At 39.4% G+C, this 27951-nt stretch overlaps 1 protein-coding gene across 1 annotated transcript; it reads right to left on the bottom strand.

Annotated features, from left to right (window-relative positions):
* Positions 1-804: 804 nt before the first annotated feature.
* On the bottom strand, positions 805-27731 carry SLC13A4 (solute carrier family 13 member 4). The gene is made up of 16 exons (XM_026790860.2): positions 26834-27731; positions 21186-21314; positions 18083-18219; positions 17699-17880; positions 16940-16994; positions 15296-15335; positions 14496-14573; positions 12718-12896; positions 11465-11584; positions 8562-8663; positions 7376-7477; positions 6225-6322; positions 5012-5142; positions 4538-4699; positions 2930-3067; positions 805-2287 (listed from the first exon to the last, which is right to left on the bottom strand). Exons 1-16 carry the CDS (start codon positions 26996-26998, stop codon positions 2150-2152), a joined length of 1956 nt encoding a protein of 651 aa, XP_026646661.1. The 5' UTR covers positions 26999-27731; the 3' UTR covers positions 805-2149.
* Between the last annotated feature and the right edge of the window lie 220 nt (positions 27732-27951).

Genomic DNA, 27951 nt, shown 5'->3' on the forward strand with positions numbered 1-27951 from the left:
AAAGTAACTTTAGGCACTGTGAACAAAGAGAGGTTCTGCTTGCTGTGTGTAGGGACAACACTGTTGGCATTGCAAACATGCCCACTCACTGTAGTGCTTGTCCTGGAGGAAGTTGCCTCCATCTGCCAAATGCTGGTGAACAGACATTGCAGCCCCTTCCTCTCCTGCTCCTGGGGCTTCAGGATGGAGCTCCTGTCAGGAGAGCCCAGAGTGCCTCTGCCCTGAGCACCATTTTGGGGTCCGTGTTCAGAGCAGAATCCTGCTGGGGAACAGGGAAACACCCAGAGCAGAACGGATGAGGGGGCTCTCGATGGCATACCGAGGCTGCCCTGAGCTTTGTGTGCTGGAGTGCAGCAGAGCAGCAGGCTCAGGGTGAGGGGAACACAGGAACAGGTGAGCTGGGAGAAGAGTTGGAAAAGTGAGGCCAAGGTCTTGTTTTATGCATCAGGGATGGTTTAAGTGACTGATGCAGAGAAACACTTTGCTATTCAAAAAGAAATTTACAGGAACTACCAGGAATAGCAATTGTTTTGCTAAAGGATGCAGCTTCCTGCTTTTGGAACCATGGCTAAGACATGCTTTTTGTTTTTTTCCTGTATTTCTTTCTCACTTCTGCCAGCCTATGACCTTTTATTGTACCTGTTTATTTTCAAGATGAGTCTGTGGGATCCCTCTGTTTTGACAGACGCAGTAAACCAAAACCTCCTGCTGTCTCAACACTGCTTCTCTAAGGTTTTGGTGGGTTATGGGTGAAATATATCCAATTTGTATGCTCATGGAGCACCAGAATGTGCAGTAGTGAATAATTTATTTTATTGACATTTTATTTTTGCAGAATACATTCACATCTAGAGAGCCTAGATTAAAAGTGGAAAGCATAAAAATTCATTAAAGTGTATGTGTGATTACATGAGATTCAGTCATTATAATATACAGCTTAAATGTATTGACATTAAAGAAATTATTAAAAACTGGACATAATACACGAGAAGACTTAATGAGTGTCACAGAGATCCAGTGAGGAAAGCAGGGCATTCACTTTATTGATGAGAGATAAAGAGATTGGCCTTTTGGCTTAGTAGTTATTTACTTCATGCCACAGTTTCCTACATTTGAAGTTCCTGCTCTCTGGGCTGCTAGAGAGCAGGGGGTGTGAGATTCAAGTGAATGCACAGGATGGGGAGATACACCAGCACCACTCCACTTCAGCCCTCTCCCTTCTTACTCATGGAGCAGCACTGAGTGCCATCAGGAGTGAGACTTTCTCAGTCAGGGGAATCATAAGTGCATAATTAAACAGCAGCCAAAGAGACAGGAGAGTGATGGGGGCTGTTGGCCTGATATGGTTTTGCTGGTCACAGCTTCCCCTGCTGAAAGAGCTCCCACTGCAGTAATGATGAAGAAGGTCTTGAACAAAACTTTCTGTTCCTGAAACTCTTCCTTCCAAAGCTGAGACTACAAGTACTGCAATGTTAGAAATTTATACTAGTGCTGTGTGGGGAAAAAAACCCCATATTCTCCTTCCAAGGAGATTTCTCCTTCCTCTCTGGAGGTTTCTATTATCCCTTTGAAGTGCTGTAGCTGGTAGTTGGTAGCTGGATTTCTGTCCAGGTCATACGAGTTAGGTGGAAAAATGGTTTTTGCAAAACAGTGATAAGTCACCTCAAAAAACCAAGAATAATTTGCCTTCAAAAGAAGTAGGCTTATAAAACTCCTCTGGATTTGAGAATAAGGCTCAGCCTACATTCAGTGTAGGAGTCAATAGTAGGACTGAATCTGCTGCTGCTGAGTATAGCAGTGTCTGTGTACTTGTCTTCTTCCACTGGAGTCCTGCATACAAGTCCTGCATAACTGCTCTAAGGCATGAAAAAGCTATAGGGAAATAACTTCTGAGCTATAGGGAAATTTTTTCTGAGTTATGGTATCCCAGAGAAAGCAACAATAGAGCAAAGCTAATCTCTCCTTTTAACTCACACTGATTTTCAGAACGGAAAAGCTGTTGCAGAAGACCTCCCAGTGGATTTTCTTCATGGTTTTACAATGGATCCTGGTTCAAGCTTCCTTCTTTCTTTCATAAGTGAAATGTGCATTCAATATTTTGTCCTAACTTGCTTTGGTCTTGCACTTTTGCTCTTTTTTTCATTGAAGATTATGTTTGGCTTGTGATGTTGCTGGCTGCTGCCCATTCTGGAAAGGTGTTCAGCTGGAAGAGCCTAATTCCCCATGTGTTGATGGCCACCATGACAATAGCCAGGCCAATCAGATTTACACCCAGGCCAGCTTTCACCTGCAAAAGCAAAAAGCAAAACAGAGCAACTTAATGAAAAAATGGGGTTTTTTAACAAAGGAAAGAAAAGCAGTTTGTACGATTTATACTGACTCATATATAGTGTGATAATTTATGTGTAGTGATTTCTAGAGCAAAAAAAAAAGCATAAATGAGAGCATATGTGTCAGGGTATATGTTGGAGTATTCAGGAATGAATATTCAGGTTAGAGACTGATGCAGTTCATTGTGAACTCCTCTGTCACTTGGACTTCTCAATCAGATAATCAGAATGGGGAGTTAAGCCACGCATAACAGAGTGATACACGACTTGCTGTGGAGCTATGTGATAAATCTAATTTCTTATGCTCTCTTGTGCTTGTCTTAGTAGGCCAGTGCAAAAAAGATTCCATACTCCTAAATCTCTTTAGATCATTACATTCATAAAAAAAATACAAATAAGAAATATGTGCATCCTACAGATCTGTGTTTTTAACCTGACAGCTCTATTGTGTAAGAGCAGTTCAGATATCACTACTTAATATTAGCAGCAATATTATTATTATTATTATTATTATTATTATTATTATTATTATTATTATTATTATTATTATTATTATTATTTGCTTGATGTGGGAGGATACAGCCAGTGCCAAGACTCACCATATCTTTGATCTGGCAGTGCCCATAGCTGAAGACAATGGCATTTGGAGGGTTACCCACGGGCAGCATCACCGCAAATGAGATGCACATGGTGACAGGAATCAGGGTGTATAAAGGGTTGATAAGCAGGGTTTCTGACTGGAAGAACAGAGGGAGAGAAGTGTTTCACCTGATCAATAAAAGTCACAGCTGATAATGGCTATGAAAGGACCCTCTCTGCTGTGAATCACACCTGCCTAATTTCTAAACTTAAGCGTGAAAGTATTTTTTGGTTGGTTGGGTTTTTTTAGAGCAATGCCATAATTTTGAGCTGGTCATGCTCCAGGAATCTCTCTTGAGACATTTCACACTGAGGGAGGGTGGAGCTTGCTACTATTAGGACACATTTGCTCTTTCTCCCTCTTTTTCTCTGTGACATTCTGTTTAACACTGCTGCTTCAGTCTTTATCCACGAGAAGTCACAACAGGGTAGCACAAAGAACTTGCTTCTTCTAGTTGCTGAATATGCTGAGACCGTTATGTGATGTCCTCCTGAATACTGGTTAGGAGAACCAGGTGTTCATGGTCCAAATTTGCATGGTGAGAAGGCAGAGCTGATGGAATATATTTTACAGTGGGCTAAAGAATGAAGTTTTCAGTGGTGGTGAAATTTTCCATTTTCATATGCATTGCTTTGGCCCAGTTTTATATGAGAGGGAAAGGCAATGATAAACAAGGCTGCAATCATTTGGGGGAGGGAAGTATCTGAAGGTTAATTTTGCAATCTGAAAAGAGAGTCTGCCTTAAGATGGCAGTTCACACTACAAGTAGATTACTGCTCTAAATATTTTTCAGGAGAATCTCTTTCTGCACAGAGCAGAAGCAAATCTGAACTCCTAAGCCACAGAAACACAATTGCATCTTGTGATCTGACCACATCTTAATATTAACTCAGAACTGTTCACATTATATGCTTTGGGACAATCCCATAAAATAGATATAATGGGGAAAGACGATTGATGACCTCCATTCTTGGACAGAAAAGTTTCACATTATATTAAAAAGAAAAGGAAATTTTCTGTAACTGCTATTCCAACATAAAATAGTTTTACTCTCTCTTTCTTCTACCTTTGTCAATAGCATCCTGATTTTTTTCTGCCCCTTACAAACATCTCTGCTTTCCATGGTGGAAGACAGTATGCTTTACCAGATCAACCCCTTGAACACTTCTAAATCTGGAATAAAATTCAGCACTCCGTTCTTTTCTCACAAGTAGGGAGCAGGTGACTTCTAAGTAATGAACAACACATTTAAAATAACACTAACAAAAGCATTTCAAGCTTAATGTGAAATTCAACTAATTTGTTAATTCCATAATCACCTTTTCTTGTACCTGGCATATGAATCCTCAGTGCTTTTTGTCTGAGAAGTATTATAAATTCCATGATGCTAAAATATTCTTTTGGCTGCTCAATTATGGTTTTTTCCTAGTTTCAAGACTACAGAACAGAAGCTTGGGAACTGAGGGTGAGTTTCATGTGGACAGAGTGCCAAGACCCTGACATCCTGAAAAATTCCCACAAGCCTGTGAGGAAGCAACAGACTAAAAATGTCACTGGTTTAACTCACCATGCTGCATAAAATAGGCAGAAAGATGGTTATGGTTGCTGGATTACTAACAAATTCTGTTACCATGGACACCAAAATGCAAGCCAGCAGAGTTACAGCCCAGGAGGGAAGGCTGCTCAGGGAGAGCATCTGACGTCCAATCCATGTAGAGAGACCAGAGGTCTGGGGAAAGGACAGAAGCGCAAGAATGTTTGTCAAACAGATTCTTCTTTCTGTGGCAGTTTACATCAGAGAATCCCGCCAGCAAATAAACAAAGTTCAGGTCAATGCTTTCTGCATTTCCTTTTGCTCAGTAAACTAGATTTCACTGCAGTGAAAGACATATATTGAGTGCAGGCAGTGCTGCCTACTGCATTATGTACAAACTTTAAAGTATCCACATCATAAATCCAAATTGGGAAGCATGCAAAGGAATAAAAGAGCAAGTTGATAATATGTTTAGGAAGGAGGAATAAAAAAAATCTACACCAGTACCTTGCATCCAGCTGCTAATGCATAACCTCCACCAACCAACACTACAATCTCCCAGGGCATGGTCTTCTGAAAGTCCTTCCAGGTAATGATGGGCTCCAGTGTGGTAATTTCTGGTGACTTTTCACCATCTCCTATATGAAATAAAGTGTGTGACCAGTATTATACTACCCTTTTAGCAAAGACCTTCACATTTTTCACAAGAATAGAAATGATTGAAGATGCATGGGACTACCTGAGAGAGAGGCAAAGAGGCAGTGCATAGGCTTTTTCTCTGGATAGCCTGGCCTCACAAAATGCAGCATATCAATTCCAAGCATCCTGACTTTCCCTTGGCTGCAGTGTTAGTGTAAATAGTTGTAAACCCCTGTGTTCTCATGTTACAGCTTTTTGAGGGACTGTGTGCTGTGTTGTGATATGCATGTGCATGTATCTGTAGAGCACAGAGATGGTGTTACAATGGGATTATATTATCAAAGAAGGGCTATGAAGTAGGTCATGATGCTTGATAAAGTGCATTTAGGCCCCTAGATTTTTTCTGAGGACATTAGGGGTTTTTTTTCAGTACCTGAATATTTTCTTAAAGGAGGAGTTAGAGTGTCATATTTTCCTAAAACCTGTACAATATATGACAGCATAAAAATATATGTTTCTATAATCTTTACATAAGAATGTGCAGACAATTCTACTTTCATACAGCACTGCTGAAATATATCAGCAAACTGATCAAACCACTGAGTGCTACCCAAACAGAAATGTGAAATAATCTCATTATCAAGAAGACTATGAGAGAAGCATTGCACAAAATTGAAACGTTGTCTGGCACTATGACCTGTTTTATGTTTATCTTAAGACATTACAGTGATTTCCATTGTATAAGTGATGAGTAATTTTTTTGCTGGGGCTTATCTTGAGCTGATTTTGCATTCCAAAATAGAGAACTCCATCTAAACCTTTCCCAAAGCTCAGTCCTGAAGTCTAATAACTGCTAGCACAGAAGAGGTGTCAGTCTCAGATTGAAGTTTGTCATCTTCTGGAGGAGACAATTTGAATTACAGCAAAGGAAAAGGGGGTCTAATGTAAGTAGGGCTGGTATTCTTGACTTGCCAACATAAAAGTATCTTCTTGGAACTTTTTACAGACAAAAAAAAAAACCAAAAAAATCATTAGACATTGAAAAATGTACCCTTTCTCTTTCTTACTGCCTTCTCCTCACCTTTTCTCCTTTTTCCAAAACATGGCTTTTTTGCTGGAATCAGGAAAAGGAGAAACCCAAGAAATACAGAGACAGTAGCATCAGTCCGGTAACCTTTCCTAGGAAAAAAAATAGCAACTTTTCATAAAAACAGAAACATTTCCAAACTAGGTACATAGCTCCAAGAACATTTCTGCAGGTGCAGTTGTATTCCCACATCTGAAGTCATACTAACAGCCTACTAGAAAAATATGCCTGCTTATCAAGGGTACAAATTGGATTTTTTCCCATTTATTAAACTGAATCTGGTACGCAACTTCAATCACAGCTCAACAATTTTCAATATTCTGGTTGAAAAACAAATAATCCCTTTTGGTTTACAAATCTATTAACTTGGAGGTACAAAAAATACTGTGTTTACTGTAGTGTAAGAAACAGTAAACACATTCTGGGGAAAAGCCAAACCCAGGTGATCCTTTAGAAATGAACTGTAGATTGATTTTAAATTAAATGTTTAAAAGGCTTTCTGTAAAAGTATTCTGAGGAGTACCAAACTCCAGTGATCATCAGAAAATCACACTATTAGAAATTGTTTTTCTGTCAAAATTGGAATGGAAAGTTAAAGTAATTTTATACAGTAGCAAGATAAAGAAAACTTACATGCAAATCACTTTTCTTTGATGTGCATAGTGTGTTATAGTAAGATTTAGTATAACTTGTTTCAATATTATTTAAAATAAAAGAAAAATTATTTGCTTATTTGTTTTAGTCACCATTCTCAGCAATATTTAATTGAATGGACATTTTCTTGATAAAACACTTTTTGTCAAAAAAATTAATTTTAATTATAGTTGCAATATATTATAGTGAAAACTTCTTTATGAATGCACTAAAATGTTTTAACCTCAAAATCTGACCCTCCTATTCTTTTACATTTGAAATGGTTTAATTTACTTTCTCTACTTAACATACTTTGAATACTGAGAAAGAATGGAATTTTTCACTATAGAAAAATACATAATTTAAGAAAAAAAATCCTAATTTTTGAATAAAGACTCCATTTTCTCTGCTTCATTAAATGTGTCTGATGATGTCTTAGGGGGAAAAAATTGTAGAAAGTCAAAAGAAGCAAAGTTGTATTCCTGTGCAGTAGTTATGGGGATTTTACTCACTTCTCAAAAAAAGATGACCATCCTGGCACAAAGCCAGGCTCACGAGTGAACCAGAGCAAGGTCATCAGGATGAAGAAGAATCCGGTCACCATCTCGGGGTAGCTAGAAATAAAAAACAGAGAAAGCAAGGAAGTAATTCCAGGTCTGTCTGAAAACTCCAGAAGATATAAGAAAGTAGAAACTGGTTTTAAAAAAGGATAAAAAATATATGAAAAATAGCAAGGGAGATTAGTTTGAATGAAAGAATTCTAGATTTGGCTCCCAGCTGGGAACCATCTAAACCCTGTAAGAAATAGTCTAAAAATATCCGTCTGTATTTGCAATGCTATCATTCATGGGCAAGACCTGAAGGAAAATATTTCTAAATGCTCGTTGTGTATTTGCATTATTATCTGATTAAATGTGTTAACAAGGTGAAGTTCATATTAGCATTCCACTGTAAACACATTCTCCTGCATTTTTTAGAAGGATAGAAAGCCTAAGAGCAAATGACAATGTAAATTAGCACAGATGGTGCACACAAGGTGACTTGAGGATACTTGAGGTGGCTTGAGGATTTTTAATTTAGCATAGATTTACATTAAGAGTGATTTCATATTTAGTCACAGCCTGAACAACAGTTTAGTTTCAGAGTTTATCGTATTCAGGCAGTTGATCTGTCAATATTTCAGTTAAACGGCACAAAAATGTTTTTGTAAAGAAGGAATTCTGTGCCATATCAGCCCTTTGAAAATGAAAATGTTGCCAAATAATCTTTTCAAGATACATTTCTTGCCATTGTGCATAAATATTATGGGCAACTGAGAAAGCTGGATGACCCATGGCATAGGAAAAAGCCTTTTTAGAACTTATATCCACTAAAATAAGTATGTGCATGAATTAGGAGAAGGGATCCTTTAGAATTCAAAGACAAACCTGGACTCAGATGACCTTTGAACTCTGGAATAAACTTGAAGGTTTCCTTTCTTTTCCATTTTTCCTCAGAAATAAATGAGTTGCATGTTAGCACTCATGCTTGTAACAAAGTCTTTGATTTTAGTTCATTTTTGCATTTTAATCTATTTCCATACTGGAGGGGAGGAAAAAGAGCTGAGAATTTTAGAATAAGCTACAAGAGCCCAAGGCAACATGGAGAGAATAGGAGACAATGAGAGACAAATGCCCAAGGAAGGCAGGTCTGGTTTACCTAACATTTCCCAGTTTCTTGTATTCCTCTTGAATTCTTCTTTCTGACATTTCTTCCCGTTTGGTCTTCTTTTTCTTGCTCACAGAGCAAGTCTCTTTAAAACTGAGACAGAATGAGAAAATTAGGCAAGAGCATAAAGAGGGAGGGAAGAAGTAATTAAAAAAATCTCCAGCAATGGGGTAGACTGAAAATTCTGGTATCAGGGGCTGTTGGGAGAAGATGTGACTGAGGCAAGGCCTGATGGCAGCCGAAAAGGAAATTACTGTGCATGCTATTTGATTAATCTGATTTCAAGTTCTTTTAAGATTCAACTCTAGACATAGTTGGAAGGTTCCCAGGGTGCTCTGACTAGTGCTGATTGGTATCACTGAGCCATCTTGAGCCATGGCTGGGCTCCCTCTGCGTAGGCTTCCTCAAGGAGCTGCCAGAAACCTCCCAAAGCTACAGCTAGTGTCTATCGTCACGTGGAGAGATTGTGACAGAGGTCAGCTATCAATAGAAGTTTTTCATGGCCTAACTATGCTTTCCTGGGTTATCCAACATATTTGGGGTCTGCTCTGGCTTTTGAGACCATGTTTGCCTTGAGTAGTCAGGATTCATAATGAGGGAAAGCTGTGCTTGGGATCCCATTAGCCTGCCACGACCTGTCTGCTTCTGCTTATACTGTCATAGTAACATTTGTTTATAAATCAGGCACAGCCAGAAAAGCACCACAGAGGCCAGGGGAGTCACCCCGGTGTTTTGCCCAGGTGAAAAATTCCTGTACTTCTGCCAGGGACATGAAAACACATTTCCTAGCTGGATATATAGAGCCTCCTATACACTTGTATGGATGTTAAGTGAATCCCTTAGTTTATTCAGTTTTCCTTCATTCTGTAAGAAAGCATGGACATTCTTAATTGAAATTAAGATGCTTTCAAGCTCATTTGAACCCTCTCCTTTTCTTCTTTCCAGAAGTGTTACCTAGCTGTGCTTTGAGCCACAGATCCCTCCTTTTTCCCTCCAGCTGTACCCTCTGTCACACAGAGGTGTAACAGGGTCTAAGCCAGTCTAAAAGAGGCAGCAGCAGTGACTCAGGCACCATAGAAGCACAACTTTTATGGCTCTTTAAGGTGATAATAGATGCTTTTATGGTCCTTGCTATTTTAATTTCTCATTGAGTACCTCATTAGGCACCAAGCTGTAGCACTGACCAAACCATGGACTGCAATCTCCCTCAATGTATCTGCTTAAGGCCAGATCCTCAAATTCCTTTGCATTGCTCAAGATCCAGACAGGCCCTGTCTAGTCAACAGAAGGGCTTAACCAGGGCTTGCATTTCACATGTAATATGAAATATGTAACACAATTTTTTAGCTCACATAGCATTGCTCTTCATCTATAGGTATTTTAAATTTCCTTGCAAATCTTGCTGTTAAACTTTAGTAAAATCTACCAGCAGGGAGAGACGAGGCTGGAAGAACCCTCCAGGCTGGAAGAGAAGAGCTCTATGGTTTATAAAGGACAGTTCTGTAGTAACTTCCACCCTTAGCTCTTCTCTGCTGGCGATTATCCTTTGATGAGTCCACCCTTGACCTGGTCTAGGGCCCTAAAGTCTGGAATGCTGTTCCAGCTAAGCCAGGCAATAACACATTGATAGCACAGGGCTTCCTAGGAAAATAACATTATGGGAATTCATTAAACATTTATGAAAAAGCATTAGGCAGCTGTTTCAACAGGTTCCAAGTGTTTCCAGGCTCAGGGGGATGTGAAGGCAGAGAATTGAAGCCCAGCTCCCAGCATAATATATTCTTTAATGAAGTGCAGTGAATAAAGTCAGAGATTAAGGAGCCTTGGAATCAACTACTTCTCAAGAAGTCAATAATGCTTCAGTCCCTGGTATTATTTAGAAAAACATTAATCAGCATGAAGTCTTGGATGCAATGTGGAATTTCAATTTTTGTTTTAAAACCAAATTTATTGAGGGTCATGTTAGGACCTGTTTCTCCTCAAGATTAAAAGAAAAAAGTGGCAGAGGGAATTTATATTAGCCTTTTAATTTGGAGCTATAAGACTCCGAGGCTGACTAAGAGGGGCATGGAGCCATTCACCTCTAAATTACTTCTTCAAATCTAGTCAAGGTCAGCAGCAAGCAGAACTCATTATCAATTTATTCATTGTCCTGGGTGAAATAGTGATGTCAATTCAGTTTACTTTTAAGAGTGAACTAAATCAAATTAAGGCAAATTTAATTCAGAGTAAATGTGTCTGCATCACAATTCAATGCAGATTAACAAATCCATTCTAAATGCACGCATTTGGCAGTTTTCATTAACTTTGTAAAGACAATATGTGGTACAAATGACCTAGAAGACTGAAACTTTTTCTTATTTTGGGGCTTAGGGACTGGTATTAAATGTATTTGTCTCTTAGGCTGTGAGTTCCTTCCACTTTAAAGAGAAATATATATGGAGTCTATTTACCTTTAATTTTAATTGGTTTTATGTTAATTTCATTGAGATGGAGGCAGATCTGAAAAGTAACTTTTTCACTTGCGGTTTTTTTTTCTATTAATCTTTTAAACTGTGCTTTTCCAAAAGGACTTATAACAATATATTTGAGCCATGAGGGAATCGTGGCTCAAAATTGTCATAAGAGTGAAAAAAACCCCATATCAGTTGAATGCTTAGTATGGATTTCTGTCAGCAATACCTGGGCACTTCAATCTCAAGTAGCAACACTCTGCACTGCTGTCAGTGCAGGGCAGTTAAGTGAGATTTCCTCTAGTAATTTTTCTGGCAACAAGAAGGAAATTGTGCTTTAAATTCTATTTCCCAGTCAAAACTTCTTTATGAGACACATTTGAGAGGAGCTGCAGATGCCCTGCTTTTGTAATCTGTGTATCTTGAACAACTTTCACTCACTTGCAGCCCAAGAACAGCCAGTGCAGCCAGAACCAAGTCAGCACCAACATGATGAGGGAGATAGGGAAACTGAACAGAAACCAGGTTCCAAAATTCACCACTTCAGCTTTTGGGTACTGGCTGTAAATTAGAAAAGAGGATGCATGAGAAGTTAGAACAGTACAGGGAGAGGAACCTCTAACAGACATAACTGCAAACACATCTATGGGCATATTTTTCTGTCATGGGGTGAGAGAAAAGTTCCATCAGTTTGCATTTAAAAACAGCTGCATTACCTGTGCAGAGTGAAACCAACAGACAAACAGTGCAGCTCTCCAAACTTTTAATAACAGATGGTCTGGATTGTCTGGCCAGCTTCACAAACACTTGGAGATACCTGAAGTGAAACTGCATCCCTGCCTGTGGTTTATATTAAAGCTTCTTTTAGGGTTGGCAGTCTTCAGAATGATTTCACCAGAACCTCTTTCTATGTTTTCTTATGGGCCACACAAATATTGACTGCATTCTGCTGTGCTCTGACAAAGATGCTGGATGTGTGCATTTGGTGAAACTGTCATAGATCTTGGAAAATTCTGTAAAATCCAAATTTTAAACATGGATTAAACATGACTTCTGAACTTGGTCTTCCATGATACCACCATTTAAGAGAGAGAAATGAGAGATATCAAGGCAGTAGTGGTAGCAGTAGATGGTCAGAATCAGATCTGAGCTTGGATGTGTTTCTGTGCATGAGAGTTGCCACCAGTCTCCTGACAGAAAAACATTCCTGTTTCTGACATTGAAACATTCATGCCTTTGAGAGCCCTGGGCCTATGATAAAGGAAATACTTAGGTGAGAGAGCTGCTTCTCATCTTCTCTGAAGCAAATGCATAAGGCCACATATCTAAGTTGGTTGGTTGGGGTTTTTTGCATTACATGTTGAGCAGCTGTTTTTATGACTTTCCTTCTTTTGTGAGTATTTCTTTGTCTTCTTTGCTCTATCTTCATAGCTTTAGTGTTTACTTTTCTAGAGTGCCTGCTGCTTTTCATGAAAACCACTATGTCAAATCAAAAGAAGTTCCTGGAGAAACTTCAGTGTTACCACACTGAGGAGTTTTTACTTTGCACGAGAGAAAGACACGGCTACACAGCAACCTTCAAACATTAACCATTGGTAATAACATTAGAGTAGAGGAAGAAGCAAATTTTCCTTGAGGTAGGAAGTGACCCACAAGGATGATGATGACTCTCACCAAACCCCAGTGCCACTTACTTGTTGAAGTGCTCGAGGAAGATGAGGCTGGTGGAGGTGCCAATGATGGTGGTCAGCCCGCCGATGGTGGCTGCGTAGGAGATGCTCAGCGAGAGGCATTTGCACACCATGTGGTCGTGCCTGCTCTGGTACCTGCTGCTCAGCTCCGAGGGCTCAGGGGGCAGCACCAGGATCTGAGCCTGTGGGGGGACACAGTCACAAGCAGAGCAGGTGATCAGAACAGCAGCCCAGCTTGCTCTAACGCCAGAGTGACACGGTGTTGCCGCATTTCTCTTCACAGAGAAAAGCAAGCACAATTCTTCCCAAGGATCTCTGAGATTCACATTCTCTGAACCTCAGAGAATGAAAACACAATTCTTATCACTTGTTGTGCCTGTGTTGTGCCAATGTAGAATGCAATATGGAGATTGTTTATCCAAAGTGAGGATGTTTTGTTTCCTTGTGTGTCAGGACTGTCACTCCACATTCAGTGCAATGTGTGCAGTTGTGTGCAGAGTTGAGTGCTTGGCAGATTCAGTTTAGATGAAATATATATAGTATAGTATAATAAAGTAATTAATTAGCCTTCTGATATCCATGGAATCAGATGCAACATTCTCCCTCCCCTTTGTCAGAGTCGCCTTTGATTTGCTATAATATGGGTCCCAGAGAAGCAACAGGTTTTAGAGGTTTTTCTTCACAGGGATTAACTGGGATCAGTCCTGGAAACTTGTCGCAGGGCCTAAAATGGCCTGATCTGTGACAAAAATGTAGGACAAGCAGTAATCAGGCTTCTGGCTAAGGTTTGGGCCCACTCCAGGAATGACTGGGATATCAGTGGGATACCAAAATCCTTTGAGGGTTACAGGGGCGGGATTCCAGCACTGAGCAGAAAGAATCCATAATCCTTGAGGCTTAGGAGCAGCCACCACACAAAGGCTTGGTGAACTTTTCACACTTAAACGAGCTCAGGGCCTCTAATTAGGGATGGAGTGCTGGGGATCTCAAAATGGAATGGAAAAGGCTGAGCAATGAGAATATGGAAGGAAAAGATGCCAGAAAATTTTGCTCCAAAAGAAGCTTTCATATCAGTGACAGGAAAATGTCTATGTTGGTAGATCAAGTCCTTATACTGGGAAAAAAGATAGAATGAGGAAAAAGATAGCAAGTGGTTCAGAAATGTTTGTTACATTTACTAACTTTTGTTTTGATTTATTTTTGAACTGTGAACACAAATTCATGTGTTGATTTTAGCCTATTTTTTCATGCCCACAAACTTATGCCAAAATTGTCATCCAAACAGCAATTTCTTCTTGGATCCACTCAAGAGAAGTAGAAATACTGCAATGAATTGATTTAATGGAGGATTTTGAGGCTGGATATTTTGGAAGACAAAAAGGAAGTGGATACTAAGAGTACCCAACAAAGTGGATGAACAGATTAATGGTCTGCTTTTTTCATTCTGAGTAGGGTTTTTTGTGCCAGAGGCTGTTATTTTTGAGTTGGGCTATTTTCCAAGGAGGATTTGCAGAAACAAAGTGGCTATTACCATCAAATAATAAAGGAAACTCATGATCACATTGCTGTATGTAAAGCTAAATGAATTGTGCCAGCCATTGGGGAAGGGTCTTGTGAACAAACCTGTGATGGGTGCATCTAAATGGGAGCAAGAACTGGCAAAGGGCCAAGCTGGGGCTGTGCTGAGGTGATGGAGAATGATTCCTTTCAAGGAAACATTAGGGAGCAGGTGATGTTCACACCTGATTTTTGCCTCACCCCCAGGTCTAACATTTCCTTACCTGAGGCAGGTGCTGCCCATTGCTGGTGGAATTCATTGTTCCAATAGGGTTGGCTATCATGTGCACACCATTCATAGTCTGCAAGGAGGAAAATGCCTTTGGATTAGCCTTTCTTGTGTTCCATGGGGCACTTGTGAATTTGTGATGCTTTGTAAAGGTGACTGGGAGGCAGGCTTTGGGGGCAAAAAAGGAAAACGTAAAAAAGTTTCCAAAACTACAAGAAAATTCAATGCACTAAAATCAACTGTTAATTTTAAATTGGAGAAAAAAAAATAAACTCCCAGCTTTTTTAAATTTTTAAGTGATTTTAAAGTCAAATTATAATGAGATTAGGTCTTCCTCTGGCCTGTCTGAGACTCTAACAGGTCCCTTGAGCCTGTGACTTTGGGATGTGTACAAGCTGCTGCAGCAACTTGAGAGTTCTCAGCTTCAGAATCCGGCAATACTCAACAATATATGGAACAACAAAAGATCATATCTGGATTTGGTAGAAACCATTTGGAATTGTTGGTTCTCTGACTGGATCTCCAGATCTCCAGCAAGGAGTACAACAGGCTTCTATTGTTTTGTAATTCTCTTTTTGCTGCTTTGGAGCTAATGTTCCCCAATTGATTTATGCAAGCAAACTGACAGATTAAATACAAAGCAGGACATTCTGCAGTACCTAATATTTGCCAACAACCACCACACATTTGAAATAAAGGGACCAGCAGGTTTTTTTCAGAGCTGTGTGCATTTTGATCTGCTGGTTCCTGCACTAGATGACAAGGTAACACAGAAGATACCACCTATGACAATACCTTTGAGTGCACCAAGGAGCTCAAGTCAGTAGTAGAAGCACTAGAAACAAAGAAAGGAAAATATGCTTTAAAAATGTCTGTTCATTCAGCTTCTTCAAGAGGCACACATCATGGGTAGGATGGGAGAACTAGTGCCTACTGAAATGCTGAATAACACTTATTAGAACCTCTTATGTGGGTTCTTGGCCAAAAAGTAAGTCATTATTACGTTTCATAGCTCAATCTCTAGCTGTGTAACAGTGGAGTTCCACCTCTATGCAACAAAAAAATTGTTTCTTGGTATCATTTACCCCATTCTAGGAGAGGACCCCATTCGCTGTGGAGTGGAATGGATCACCAGGCAATCCAGCACCACTGCTGTCTGTTCTAGTCAAGTTCTTCCTCTGCCAACTTTTCCAATGCTGTTTCTGACTCCCCACCTGTACCACATTAAAGCCTTCCCTAAAACCTGCCCTGTGTGGCATGTGGATCATGCAAACAATCCACTGAACTTACTTCCAGAAAATGTGCTACTTTTCCTGCCAAATTCAAAGCTCTTTTTCAAGTAATCCTATTTTAATAATAGTTCTGTTTGAAATATCCCACACATACTCTTCAACGGGGGTTAAAGGGATTAATGGCACAATGCCAATCTGAAGATTTGATACTATATTGCATAGAAAATATGGCTGGGGTAAAAAGAGATAACAGAGGGAATATTGGAGAACCCAAATAGTCTCTATACTAATGAGAAAACTATTTAGATTTTGACAGTTAACCTTAAGTCATCAATCTGTACTGTTTGAAAGTTTTAAAGCAAATTAAAATTTAAATTAAAAGAAACTTGTTTCTCTTTTGCTTTGAGCAGTTGCGAACAATGCAGGAGGAGCTCAAAAAGGGACTGTACAAATTTGTTCTCACACTTCATAAGATGCTCCTCAGAATTGGCCTATAATAAATTTTTAGAACATTGGCTTTGTATACTGTCTTGTATATCTTGAACTGATGCTTAATTAGATCTTTTGACAAAGAAATTATTCCTGTACTTGATTTACCCTTTCCCCTTACTAGATTCTTCCCCAAACAGAAACTGCTGGTGTTTGAAAACTGTGAAGAAATTAATCTATATTTAAAGAGATCTTCTGCAAATTTTGTAGGGGAGGAGGGGTGGTTTTTTGTGGGTTCTCCCTCCCCCCATGTTCCCCTGCCCTCCACTCCCATCTCTCTTGAATGCAGGCAGTTCAGGCTTCCTCCAGGAATGCTCTGTAAGTGATGTCCCTCTGGATATGTCCTGTGGGCAGTTTGTGCTGTACTTGGATCCTCTTCATCACTGTTCCTTCAGGGGAACAGAATAAAAACCTGTGGACAGCCCTTTCTTACACAGCACAAACACAGTTTCCAAAGAGCTTTCAAACCCCTAGAAATATTTTCCTTCTCCCTAAAATATCCATAGTGTTAAAAAATAAATGAATACTGCAAAGTTTTAGTGAGATCCAGAGCATTGCATTAACCCCATTTATCATGTAAGCCTTCCTTGTCAGTCACATGTGACACATTCACTTGTAAGGTTCTGCTTGCCCTTCCTGGCTCTGCTCCTGGGTTCATCTCATTGCAACCTGTGCAGGGCTCAAATGTCCAGTCCTGGTGTACAGGGGTCATTCTTACTCCTCATTGATGAAGATAAGCTCCAGGGAAGGCTGCCCTTGCTTTTCACCGAGACCTGCAACAGAGGAACAGAGAGAGCCCTTGGGGGAACAACTGAGCTCAGCCCCTGGCTCTCACCACTGCACCTGGAGGAGCTCCTGTAAAAATAAAATCTTCATCCAAACACTCTCAGGTGCTCTCTTGTTGTGGCATTTTATTATTTTGTATTGTACTGATCATGTGCATCTGGCAATTAAAAGACTGTGATACCTACGTGTAATAGACAAGGTTGGACGAAATAATTTTCAGCCTGGAAACTGTAAAGTAAGAGAAAAGAGATTTTCTTTTCTTTCTAAGCCTTCTTCTTCTGGGAAGGAATGAACAAAATGAACCTTAGAGCTCTTATCAATTTTTTATTGTGGGATTGTCAAGAGAAAACTTCTGAGCCTCTTCTAAATTTCCTGGGCTTTATTCCCAAAGGTTTCCTTCCAACCCTGTAAAATCCTATTGCCAAGAGTTTATGACACACAGCTACAGCAGATGCCCTGATTCAGTATAAATAATTTCCCAACTCCTATTCTTCCATCACTTCTAAAATTTCCTTTGAAAGGAATATCAGAGTACAAAAAGGAATATCAGAGTACAAAGAGTACATATCAGTGGTTTTGGCAGTATAAGTCAGAGAGATCTGACCTGCACAGAATTTCAGTAATATGTATCAACAAGTGAGGTCACTGACAAACAAATGAGCAAAGAGTGAATGCCAATACTGACAAATACCTATGGGCTTGCTTTCCTCAGCAGTGGTGCTGCCTGCAGCTGTGATGGCCTCGCACTCCTCCTCAGCATTCACCAGCTCCTGGAGCACTGCCTCCACGATGGGCATCACCATGGCTGTGCTGGAGGTGTTGGAGAGCCACATGGAGAGCACCGTGGTGCAGCACATAAAGCAGAGCAGCAACCTGGAGTGCAGGGCAGGGAAACACGGGGAGTCAGAGGCGGCAGAAAAAGGAGTAAAAATTTGTAAGCTGTCAAACTCTGAAAGGAAAGGGGTATAAAAAGTGCCCCAAACCAAGGATCTTTTGCCCATGGATGGGAAGATCAGAGTGGATTCAAGCTGCTGCTCCCAGCCTCAGCCTGCCCCAAAGCCAAGGGTTCACTCACATGCCTGGCTTGGCTCCAGCCATCATCACCATGCGCAGGGCGATTCGCTTGTGGAGATTCCACTTTTCTACAGAAGCTGCCACACAAATCACACCCATGAGGAGCAGAGTTGTGTTCTTGAAATATTCAGCAGCCACCTGCATTAAGGGCCAGGGGGGAAGCAGACAGTTAAAAAAGCAGTAAACACACAGAAATCATCCTGAATGAGAAGAAATATAGCATAGTGCATTTTTGCGCCCTCGAGTAAGAATGACAGGGAGCTGGAGAAAATGAAGAATTCATAAATCAAAATATTCTCTTTAATATTTTTCTTGTTGTGTTTACAAATAAGGCTCTATCCCCTGTTGTTTATAGGCCTCTGAGTTTTGAAGAGATCAAGAGAAATGTTATATTTGCAAGCAGGACGTTCAGTGCCTGCAGTGAGTCAGTCATGCTTAGCTAGGCTCAGATGGAAACAAGCACAGAAAAAAGTGGACTGAAGGCAGCTTATTCATGTGCTTCCTCTGTTTTTTTCCTTCTGCAGGTATTGTTTATCTTGCCTATCTTTATTCTGTCTTGTTCAGCTTTTGGGAAAAATGTGGCATCCCTAGAACTTACTGCATCAGAATAAAAGTCCTTTGGGACTTGCTCTTTGAATGCAACAAAAAACGTGTTGGTATATTTCTGCAGTGATTCACAAATCCTGTGTCAAAACTTGTCACATTGGAAATCCATTTCCATTTTATCAGGAAAAGAGGGAAAATTTTCAAGACTAAGAACTTTTATTTAAAGACAATGAGCAAAAACCACCCCTGGCTCAGGAAAATATTCAGACACCACCTCCAAACAGGAATTGTGGATGTGGATCTTGCCAAAATATGAGAAAATATTCTGTGATGAGAAGATATTCTGCAAAAATGGCAAATTAGGCAAACCATAAAATTCTTACTCAAACATACACACATACTTTTGTAAAAACAAACAAAATGGGAGAAAATAAAAATTACAAAGAGATGCTTGGGGTCTAGCAAAATTTTTCATTTCATTTTTATGAAAACCTTCCTAGGCTGTTGCTGGAATATTTTTCAAAAAATGTAATTTCTTCAGTTTAAAACTAGTTCTCTAATGAAATGTAGGTGCCGGCATTTTAAAACTATTAAAATCAGAGGAAGCAATAATTTTTTCCATTGTCCTCAGTTATACTGATGCTCCTCCATAAAATACAAGAATGACAGTAATGTAATTTTGTAAAATTTGCAACAAGTTATATATCTAATGACATTTATTTAATATATCCCTATGGTGACTTAATAGACTTGGCCATCATAATTGTGTGCCAGAACTTTTAAATATCACTTTTTTTGCTTTCTTCTACTGGTTTCTTTCTCATTAACTTTCTTTATTTTCCTGCTACCTTTTCGAAAAATAATGAGGTGAAGGAAGGAAATCCATCAATCCAGCAGCATGAAGAATCTGGGTTTTTTTCTTCTTTATTCCTTTCATAGACATTTTGGAGAAATAAGTGAATGCTAACTTAATACCAGCATACATATGTATATGACACACTGGTTCATGCTCTTAAGCCCCTGTGAGTAATTTTTGAGCTTAAATAGCAGTAATTTTCTAGCAAGAGTCAATCCAGAACAGCAGATTGGAAATAATGCTCCAGAGTTGTTTACTTTTGCATGCAGGGATTTATTTCAGCTCCTAAAGCAAATAATACATTCCATGCAGTAGTCTTACTGTCACTTTATTTTCTATTGCGTTGAATTTCTCTCAGGCTGACATTAAATTTCCTTCTCCAATGTGCTGCCAAATTTTTAATGAAAATGCCCAACTACTTTACCTTTATGTTAGGAAAAAAAGATTGTGAAAATACTGAATTCTGTTGGTATGAAAATGCATCTCATTTTATTACAAAACTTGGGGGAATAAGCAGTCATTAAACTCTCGGCTCATGCTTTTTTCCATCCATTTATGGGTATTCCCAGAGCTAGATTGTGAGAGAAATCCAACAATTTTATGTTTGCTACATATTCCTCTGCATTCTTATCTGTATTACTCATCCTTAAATCAATTGTGCTGTCCCCTCACTCCCCCAAAAAGAGATAGAAAAAGGCAGGGGGAAAAAAGTTGCAGAGAAAATAAAATAAATTCTTGGCATATAATGAAAGAAATTAACATTCAAAAAAACCTCAAGTAAGCAAATTCAGGACTGATCATAGAAACTTTTCTGTACAGCTACTCCTTTGCCTAAAAACTTTTGGCTGCAGTGCAGCAGTACGTTACAGCTTTGAGAAAAGGCTAGACATCTACCTTGATAACAAAATTATCCAGCCTTTTCCAGTAAATGGTAACTTGTTTTAGCATATGTAGCCTCTTGCCTTATATGGCATCCACAATAAATAAAATTGCAAGGAAACTTGACAGTGAATCCTTTGGCTGCTGCTCACATGGATTTGAGGAGGGCAGATGTGACAGTGTTCACAGGGGTCTGATGATGAGGGATGAGATGAGAATGTGACTCCATGTCTCAGAAGGCTTGATTTATTATTTTATGATATATATTATATTAGAACTATACTAAAAGAATAGAAAAAAGGATTTCATCAGAAGGCTAGCTAAGAATAGAAAAGCAAGAATGATAACAAAGGTTTGTGTCTCGGACAGAGAGTCTGAGCCAGCTGGACTGTGATTGGCCATTAATTAGAAACAGCCAAATGAGATCAATCACAGATGCACCTGTTGCATTCCACAGCAGCAGGTAATCATTGTCTACATTTTGTTCCTGAGGCACCTCAGCTTCTCAGGACAAAAAAACCTTAGGAAAGGATTTTTCATAAAATGTGTCTGTGACAGGCAGAGGTGGGATCCTGTGGTGCAATAGGTATTGGTGATGCAGGAGCTGAAAGGATGGACACCTCTCCTGGCTATTGTAGCCTGTCTCACATCCTACATCTATCATCAGATGAAGAAAAGGCTGGTGGGACCCAGTTGCACCTTACAGGATGAACACTTCTGCCTCCCGTGCCTCCAAGTCTTGCTGCTGCACTAAGATCACCCTTGTTCACATAATTAGCTGAAAGCAAGAACATAAAACGATAAAAACACACAATGGTCTGACCTCACTGGACTTCATGACCCCAAAGAGAGGATACAGGAAGGCAGGAACCAAGGCTGCTGCCCCAAGGGGTACTGCTTCAGAGACCCAGTACACAGCTGTCACCACGAGCACGTAGGCACACGAGGCTTCCTGCAGGGACAAGCACAGAGGATGAGTGTTACTGCTCCACCACATGCTCTGGGGAGCCCTGAGAATTCGCCCTTAGGATTCTTCAGATTGTGGGTACCCTGGTTTAAAAAAAACAAAAAACAAAAAGGAGTGCATTGGGTCCTCCAATGGAGCAGTTGTTTGGGTGTGAAATCTTGGCTACCTTCTGAAAGGAGTGAGTCAGAAGACGATGCTAATGAAAGTTTTCACATATAATCCAAAGCAAAGAGTTGGGATAAACCCATTTATCAGCAAAACAATGACATAAAGTGCATTTGCAAATTTGTTTGTTTTCCATAATCCAGTATTTACCAGGCACTTAATCATGACTCCTCAAATTAGACCTTGTGACCTGTTATCTCAGGATATTTGTCCCTCCAGTCCTGGACAAAGACAGGAACTGGTAGTTTTCAGGACTGTGGTGGTGTTCACAGGGGTTCTTGGATGAGGGAAGAGATAAGGATCTGACTCCACGTTTCAGAAGGCTGAATTATTATTTTATGATATATATTACATTAAAACTCTACTAAAAGAATAGAAGAAAGTATTTCATCAGAAGGCTAGCTACGAATAGAATAGGAAGGAATGATAACAAAGGTTTGTGGCTCGGACTCTCTGTCTGAGCCAGCTGGGCTGTGATTGGCCATTAATTACAAACATCCAACATGGGCCAATCACAGATGCACCTGTTGCATTCCACAGCAGCAGATAATCAATGTGTACATTTTGATCCTGAGGCCTCTCAGCTTCTCAGGAGGAAAAATCCTAAAGAAAAGATTTTCCATAAAAGATGTCTGTGACACAGGACCAGATGAGAGCATTCATATTTACCATAAAACTGCCTTGTAATTATTTTGGGAAATGCTCTGGAAACTTGGGGGTTTTTCGTTGTTTTTTTAGTTTGTTCGGGTTTTTTTAAGCAATGTGCAAACACTTTTGTCAGATGATTTTATTTGCTCAGATAATTCCTACAGACCTTTGGAAGAAGACCATAGGCCTGAGGGGTTGGAGGCAATGGAGTTAATCAAACAAATTTGCTGCTGTCCAAGGTTCTGGTTGAAAAAGGCAGGAGAGCATCATGGTGAGCAGTGATGGGGAGCTGGGATATGACAGAGAAAAGTGCTATCTGCTGAATATTCTTACAGGAAAATACAGCTAGTGAATGAAAGTATTCTGGGCCTTTTCTTTAGAAATGTCTTCATTTATGGCTTTCATTGGAGCTCTCCTTAAGCTCAGTTTCTTATACTTAGCAATAGTTTCTTTACTTAAGACCTAGAGATGTCTGCTGGTAATAATTACAGAAATGATCCTCAAGAAAAGGTTTTTCCTTTTCTTTCCCCTTCTCAAATTTGAAGCCAAGTCCTGTACTTGCCTTAACCTACTGTTCTATGGCAGTTAATAGGTGTGCACTGATTTATTCCAGCTATAAATTTATCGGTTCTTCATTTTGCACCAGATGTTCCATGTGAACTTATCAGGCCATATGGAGTCACAGCTCACAATTGTCTATTGTTTAGAAAATTCACCTTTCACAAATGCTATTTGAGTCTCTTAAAATTTTATATATTATACATCCATGCTGGCTGGATGACTTCTAAATACAGCAGCTTTCAAGAGGTCTCACAAGCGATTCTCACAGATCTTTGTGCAAATCAAAGAGGATGTTTTACATTTCACTGTTTTCAAACAGTTTGGTGAACAAGGTGGTAAAGCCTATTGAAATTATACAGGGATGTGGGTTCAATGGAATCAATCAATAGCTTGTATTTAAATTCATCTTTAGAGATGTCATTTTTCCATTACCTCTAAAAAAGAGCCACAATCAGATGTTTTTGGGGTTTTTTTTAAGTACAGCTTACAGTAACAAAAGGCACAAGACAGCCCCGAGAGGAAATTAAGATAGATTGATATGTAGTATTTCCTTTACTTGTGCAAGAATTGTAGCCAAAGTTACTCAGAAGCTTGGATTTAAATTAGCTGCCAGTTCTTGCTCTGACTCCTGCTTCAGAAAAGTGTAACATTAAACTGTTATAATTCAACAAAGCTAGGGTGGGTTTATATTGGATATTGGGGAAAATGTCTTCAGTTGCAGGGTGAAATTTAGCTCTGAATTAGCCAACTTGCTGCTCAGTCACGTTTAACTACATTATACCTCAAGGTTAATATTGCACAGAAAGCAGAGCATGGGGCCTCTTTTGTGACCCAGTGACTCCAACACATTTTTAATTTTTAACTCATTAGCTTCTGCTAATGTTTGTATAGGCTCTGTATCAGATTCAGAAGTTCTCTGAGGAGAAAAATAACTTTTAATTAAAGAAGAATCAATGATTTTTCATTTTAGAGCAGTCCAGATTTAAGATCCAAGGGGTATCCAAACCATTTTCTCACTCCAAAACTGTACTTCTCTCTAATTTATTTGAGCAATTATGTCATTTTCTATTACTCCTCTGTGTGTGGCTAAAAAGTGGGCTGGTAGTGAAAATGAAATAGGACAGAGGGAATTTGCATCTCTACCAAAACCTTACTGGGATGGGCACTAAGTCTTTGTGTTTCCTATACACAAGGCTGTACCCATTTTCCTAAAGAAAAAACCCAAATAAATTGCATTTTTAAATGGTACAAAACTGTAACTAAGTATTGGGAAGCCAAGCTTGCTAATCTCCACTAAAAACTTAATCGGCTTGTCTGGCAACTTTATTTATTTTCTCTGCTGGTTTCCAAGAGAAACCATATTAATCTCTTCCATTTAATTAAACTGAGTTTATATATTTAATTAATGGTTACCAGAGCTACTAAGTATTGCACTGAAGCAGTGGCAGTGTAATTTTAACTGTTTCACCCTCCTCATTTGTTGTTTTACAGCTGAAAAATTCTGTTAAACCCACCTCAGAGCTTGAAGCAGGAAAAGGGAAACTTGATGGTTGAGGGACTATCATCTAATTATCTCTCTTCAGTCAGCCCCTTGGGTTAAAATAAGAGCTGAAAGGAATCCATGGCTAAAAACTCCACACTAAGGGTCATGCATAAAACTTCTGTAACTAAAATATCCAAGGATCTCAGAATGATTAAAAGGAAGAATAAATTCTATATGTTGGAAATTTGCCCACTTATTTGCCCATTGCATATCTTGCATGCGGACATGTGGTTAAGCTCTGCAAACAGGTAGTCCAGCCTCTGGGATAATATCTTTGATTTTATGGGACCAGCTGAAATTCCATCCTTCAGCTTGTGTAAATAAAACCAAAGGTGAATGAAAATGAGTGAGTTGTGTCTCTCCAGAGCATGTTCTGTGCTTTAGGGTCCATTCTGCTGATTTGGCACATCAAGGTGCCACCATCCCCTGATACTACATTCTCACAGCTCTGCCAGCAGGTGACTTTCAGGAGTCATCCAAATGTCCTTGACTGGATGCAGGGTGGCTACAACAACAGTGGGCACAGAAAGCCTGTCCCCAGCTGACTGAAATCATGTGGCATTCCTTGTGGTATCTCTGGTGGCTTCATGGCAAAAAAAAAAAAAAAAAGTGGATAAAGACTACAAAAAAGAAGCAAAAATACTCACATGTCACTGTAAACAATGAAGGAAATAAGGACAGAATAAAGAAGATCCTCAGTTTGGAAAGCACACACTTTTTTTTTTTACCTGAAAGGCATTTATGTATGTCCAAACATGTGGGACAAGTAAATCATAACTCCAGATGGGGAAAAAGAATTTGAGCAAGTTTTCTCAAATTCATTCTTCACCCATTTCTTTTTACAAAATAATATAAAAGAAGCTGTGGACTTTATTCTCATTAGCAGCATCTACCACCAGTCCTTGTGCTCTCTTTGATCTCTCTTGCCACTACCTATGAAATGCTCCTTTGACTTTACCAGAGATGTGCTGGTATCATCAAAGAAACTGCAAGCTGATTCCCTGCAGAAATGCAAATATAAATGACCTGGTAATTTCAATCTCTATAAAAAAGACAAAAAGCGTAATATAATTGTAAAAATACAAGCATGCGAGCAAGCATCAAATTTAATCTTTATATTTAAAAAGTAATCATAGTCAGTGGGTTGTAACAAAATAAAATCTACACAAAAGCACTTGGATAGTGTACTCTTGGCTGAGTTTAAATGGTGTGGATGTTTTCTTAATAGCACTATAAATATTTGTCCAGCTCTTGGTAAGGTTGCCAGCTGTGCTTTACCCTCTGTGGTCACTCACATATCTACAAAGTGGATGTAAATCTCCCCTGGATGGATTTTCACATCACTTTGCAGCAAAGCAGCACCACGAGGTGCAGAGGAACAGTGCAGAGCAGCTTGTACTGTACAATAGCAATTCCTGCAGCAATCCTGTCAGTGAATTCTTGCTTCAGCAGCTATGCCAGGGAGCATCTCTTCCCATGTCACCCTTCCAGTGGCATCAGGGGAGATTAAACCCCTCTGCAGAACAAGCCTCTGTGAGAGGGTGAGCCTTTCTGTTCCCTGAAGAGCACAATTGTCTGTTATTCATCCCCTCTCTTGAGATAAAAGAGATGAAAAAGCACTGTAAGAGAACAGCCAAGACACATGGAAGTTCAAAGCAGGAAAACTCAAAGTGCAACGCACAGTTCAGTGGTGCAGGAATATTTCCTTGTTATGAATTCTGGTTTATTTTCCAAGCAAAATGTTACGGTTTTGTTTTTGAAATCAGCTATGCAATTTCTAGTCCTTTGCATTTCTATTGGGTAAAGCACCAGCATTCATAAATCCCCTGGTACTTTAAGGAAGAATGAATCTTTAGTAGGGTAGAGGGTGGAATTGGATATTGCTGCACTTTTTGGACAGATTTATGTCTAGGTCTATGAGGAAGAACAAGCTGCAGATTTTTAATACATTGCAGATTTTGATAAATTAAACATCACCACCTCTCTAAGGCAGAAAAATGTTGCTATGGGACACAAAAGAAAATATGGACACTGGAACCTCCAAGGTAAAAAAAGGGAAGTTTAATTTCTGACTCCAACATTTATAGATTGTCAAAAGTGACAGAGGATTGGAGGATGACAGTGTCACCTCTCCAATGACACTGGACAAACTAACAGTCCATCAAAATTCTCCTCCTCCAGAAGAGAATGTAAACCAATAATTATTTACATTAATTATTTACAAAACTGCGTGAGGAAGTTCGTTACAAGAATGTAAACATCAGAGGGCTTAGAAGAACTGAGAAGAACAGGGCAACAGAAAAACATTGCTATTTTATGAGTTAGAAAGAGATCCAACATTTCTGCTTCAAAGCAGTGCTTTTCTAGCTTCACCTGGCTCTGCTTGTGGCACAACTCAAGGTAGCTCTAGCTCTTAGAGGTGGTTTCTCAGTGACCCTCACAGTCCTTCAAAGACGAGTCTTTGATTTTTCTAAGATCTGTGCTTCTTGACATCTTTGTCTTTCCTTCTGCACGCTGCAAACTTAATCAGCAGGACTGCCTGCTGCACTCAGAGGCTTTGTTAAAAAGAAAATGAAAATGTACTTACACTGCTGGGGTATATGAGTGGCAGGGGAAGCAGCAGAAGTGGAATGAGAACAACAAGCAGGAGATTTCTGGATCGGAGGATCTCCTTCATCACTGCCATGCTCCTTCTGGTGCCTTTCTCCTCCTTCAGGTTCTTCTCCGGTTCCTCAGATATTCCAATTTTCATGCCACGTTTTCCTTTACCTGTGCCTGGATTTCCCCCAGAAAACTCTCACAACCTCATCTCCTGTCCCCACAGCCACCTAAAATATCTTTCTTCCTTTATTTATTCTTCAATCTGTTGTTTTGAAAAGGTTTTTCAATTAAAAATACATTCAGTTTAGGTAGGGCTCACCAGCACATCCGAATTATTATCACACCATAGCATGCAGAGGTTTGCAAGTTGGAGCATGGTGATCTTCTGACAAATTTTCTTTTTAATTAAGACTCACAGTTGTAGATGTGTTGTATCCTTATTCCCATGTCTTATAAAGTTTTTTCTTCCATCATCTAGTGGTGTTATTTCCGTTTTCATAAACCAGGCAAGATATGTCTTGAGCTGCTGCTTTTCCTCTTGTTTGATAGTCTGAAAATCTCAAACACAGTTTCTTTTCTTCAGGACGATTACTGAACCAAACAACTTATTTTCCAATGCATAGAAGTAAATTTTCAGGTACTTCTTCTTTAAAGAAAAGACCAAACCCCCCCTCCATTTGCAGGTCCTTCAGATTTTATTTCTTTGCTTCCATTTTGTATCTACCTTTACCCTACTTTTGCCCTGAGCTTGGAATTCACAGGGCAGTAATTCCAACATGGATTATACTTGATCTCAAGACAAACATTTGTTAAAAAGCTACAGGCAACTCTAACTCACCAATGAGGACTGCAGAAGGTAGAAGTTGCTCCACCCATTGTCCCAAACCCAGTCAGAACATTTGAGAAAATCAACAGCCTTCTGACATTTCTACAAATATATAAAAAGACCCTTTTTTAGGTTGCAGAACAGTTTGTTATTGTTGCAAGGTCTCTGTACTGATGATAAATAAATAATTGTTGTTTTCTGAACAGTATCTTTTGTCTTCGTGTTTCTTCCATCACAACCCTTGAATGTCACTAATTCAAAAGGCATGGGCTGATCTC

This window comes from Zonotrichia albicollis, chromosome 4 (genome assembly GCF_047830755.1).
Source record: "Zonotrichia albicollis isolate bZonAlb1 chromosome 4, bZonAlb1.hap1, whole genome shotgun sequence".
Taxonomy (NCBI): domain Eukaryota; kingdom Metazoa; phylum Chordata; class Aves; order Passeriformes; family Passerellidae; genus Zonotrichia; species Zonotrichia albicollis.

What these genes read in the sequence shown, in the direction of transcription:
- SLC13A4 (XM_026790860.2), bottom strand. Translation starts at nt 26,998, where the DNA reads ATGAAAATTGGAATATCTGAGGAACCGGAGAAGAACCTGAAGGAGGAG. An exon ending in CACTCATATACCCCAGCAGT is followed by an intron (nt 21,315 to 26,833) that starts GTAAGTACATTT and finishes TTGTCCCTGCAG; the next exon opens with GAAGCCTCGTGTGCCTACGT. An exon ending in TGGCTGTTCTTGGGCTGCAA is followed by an intron (nt 8,664 to 11,464) that starts GTGAGTGAAAGT and finishes ATTCTGTCTCAG; the next exon opens with TTTTAAAGAGACTTGCTCTG.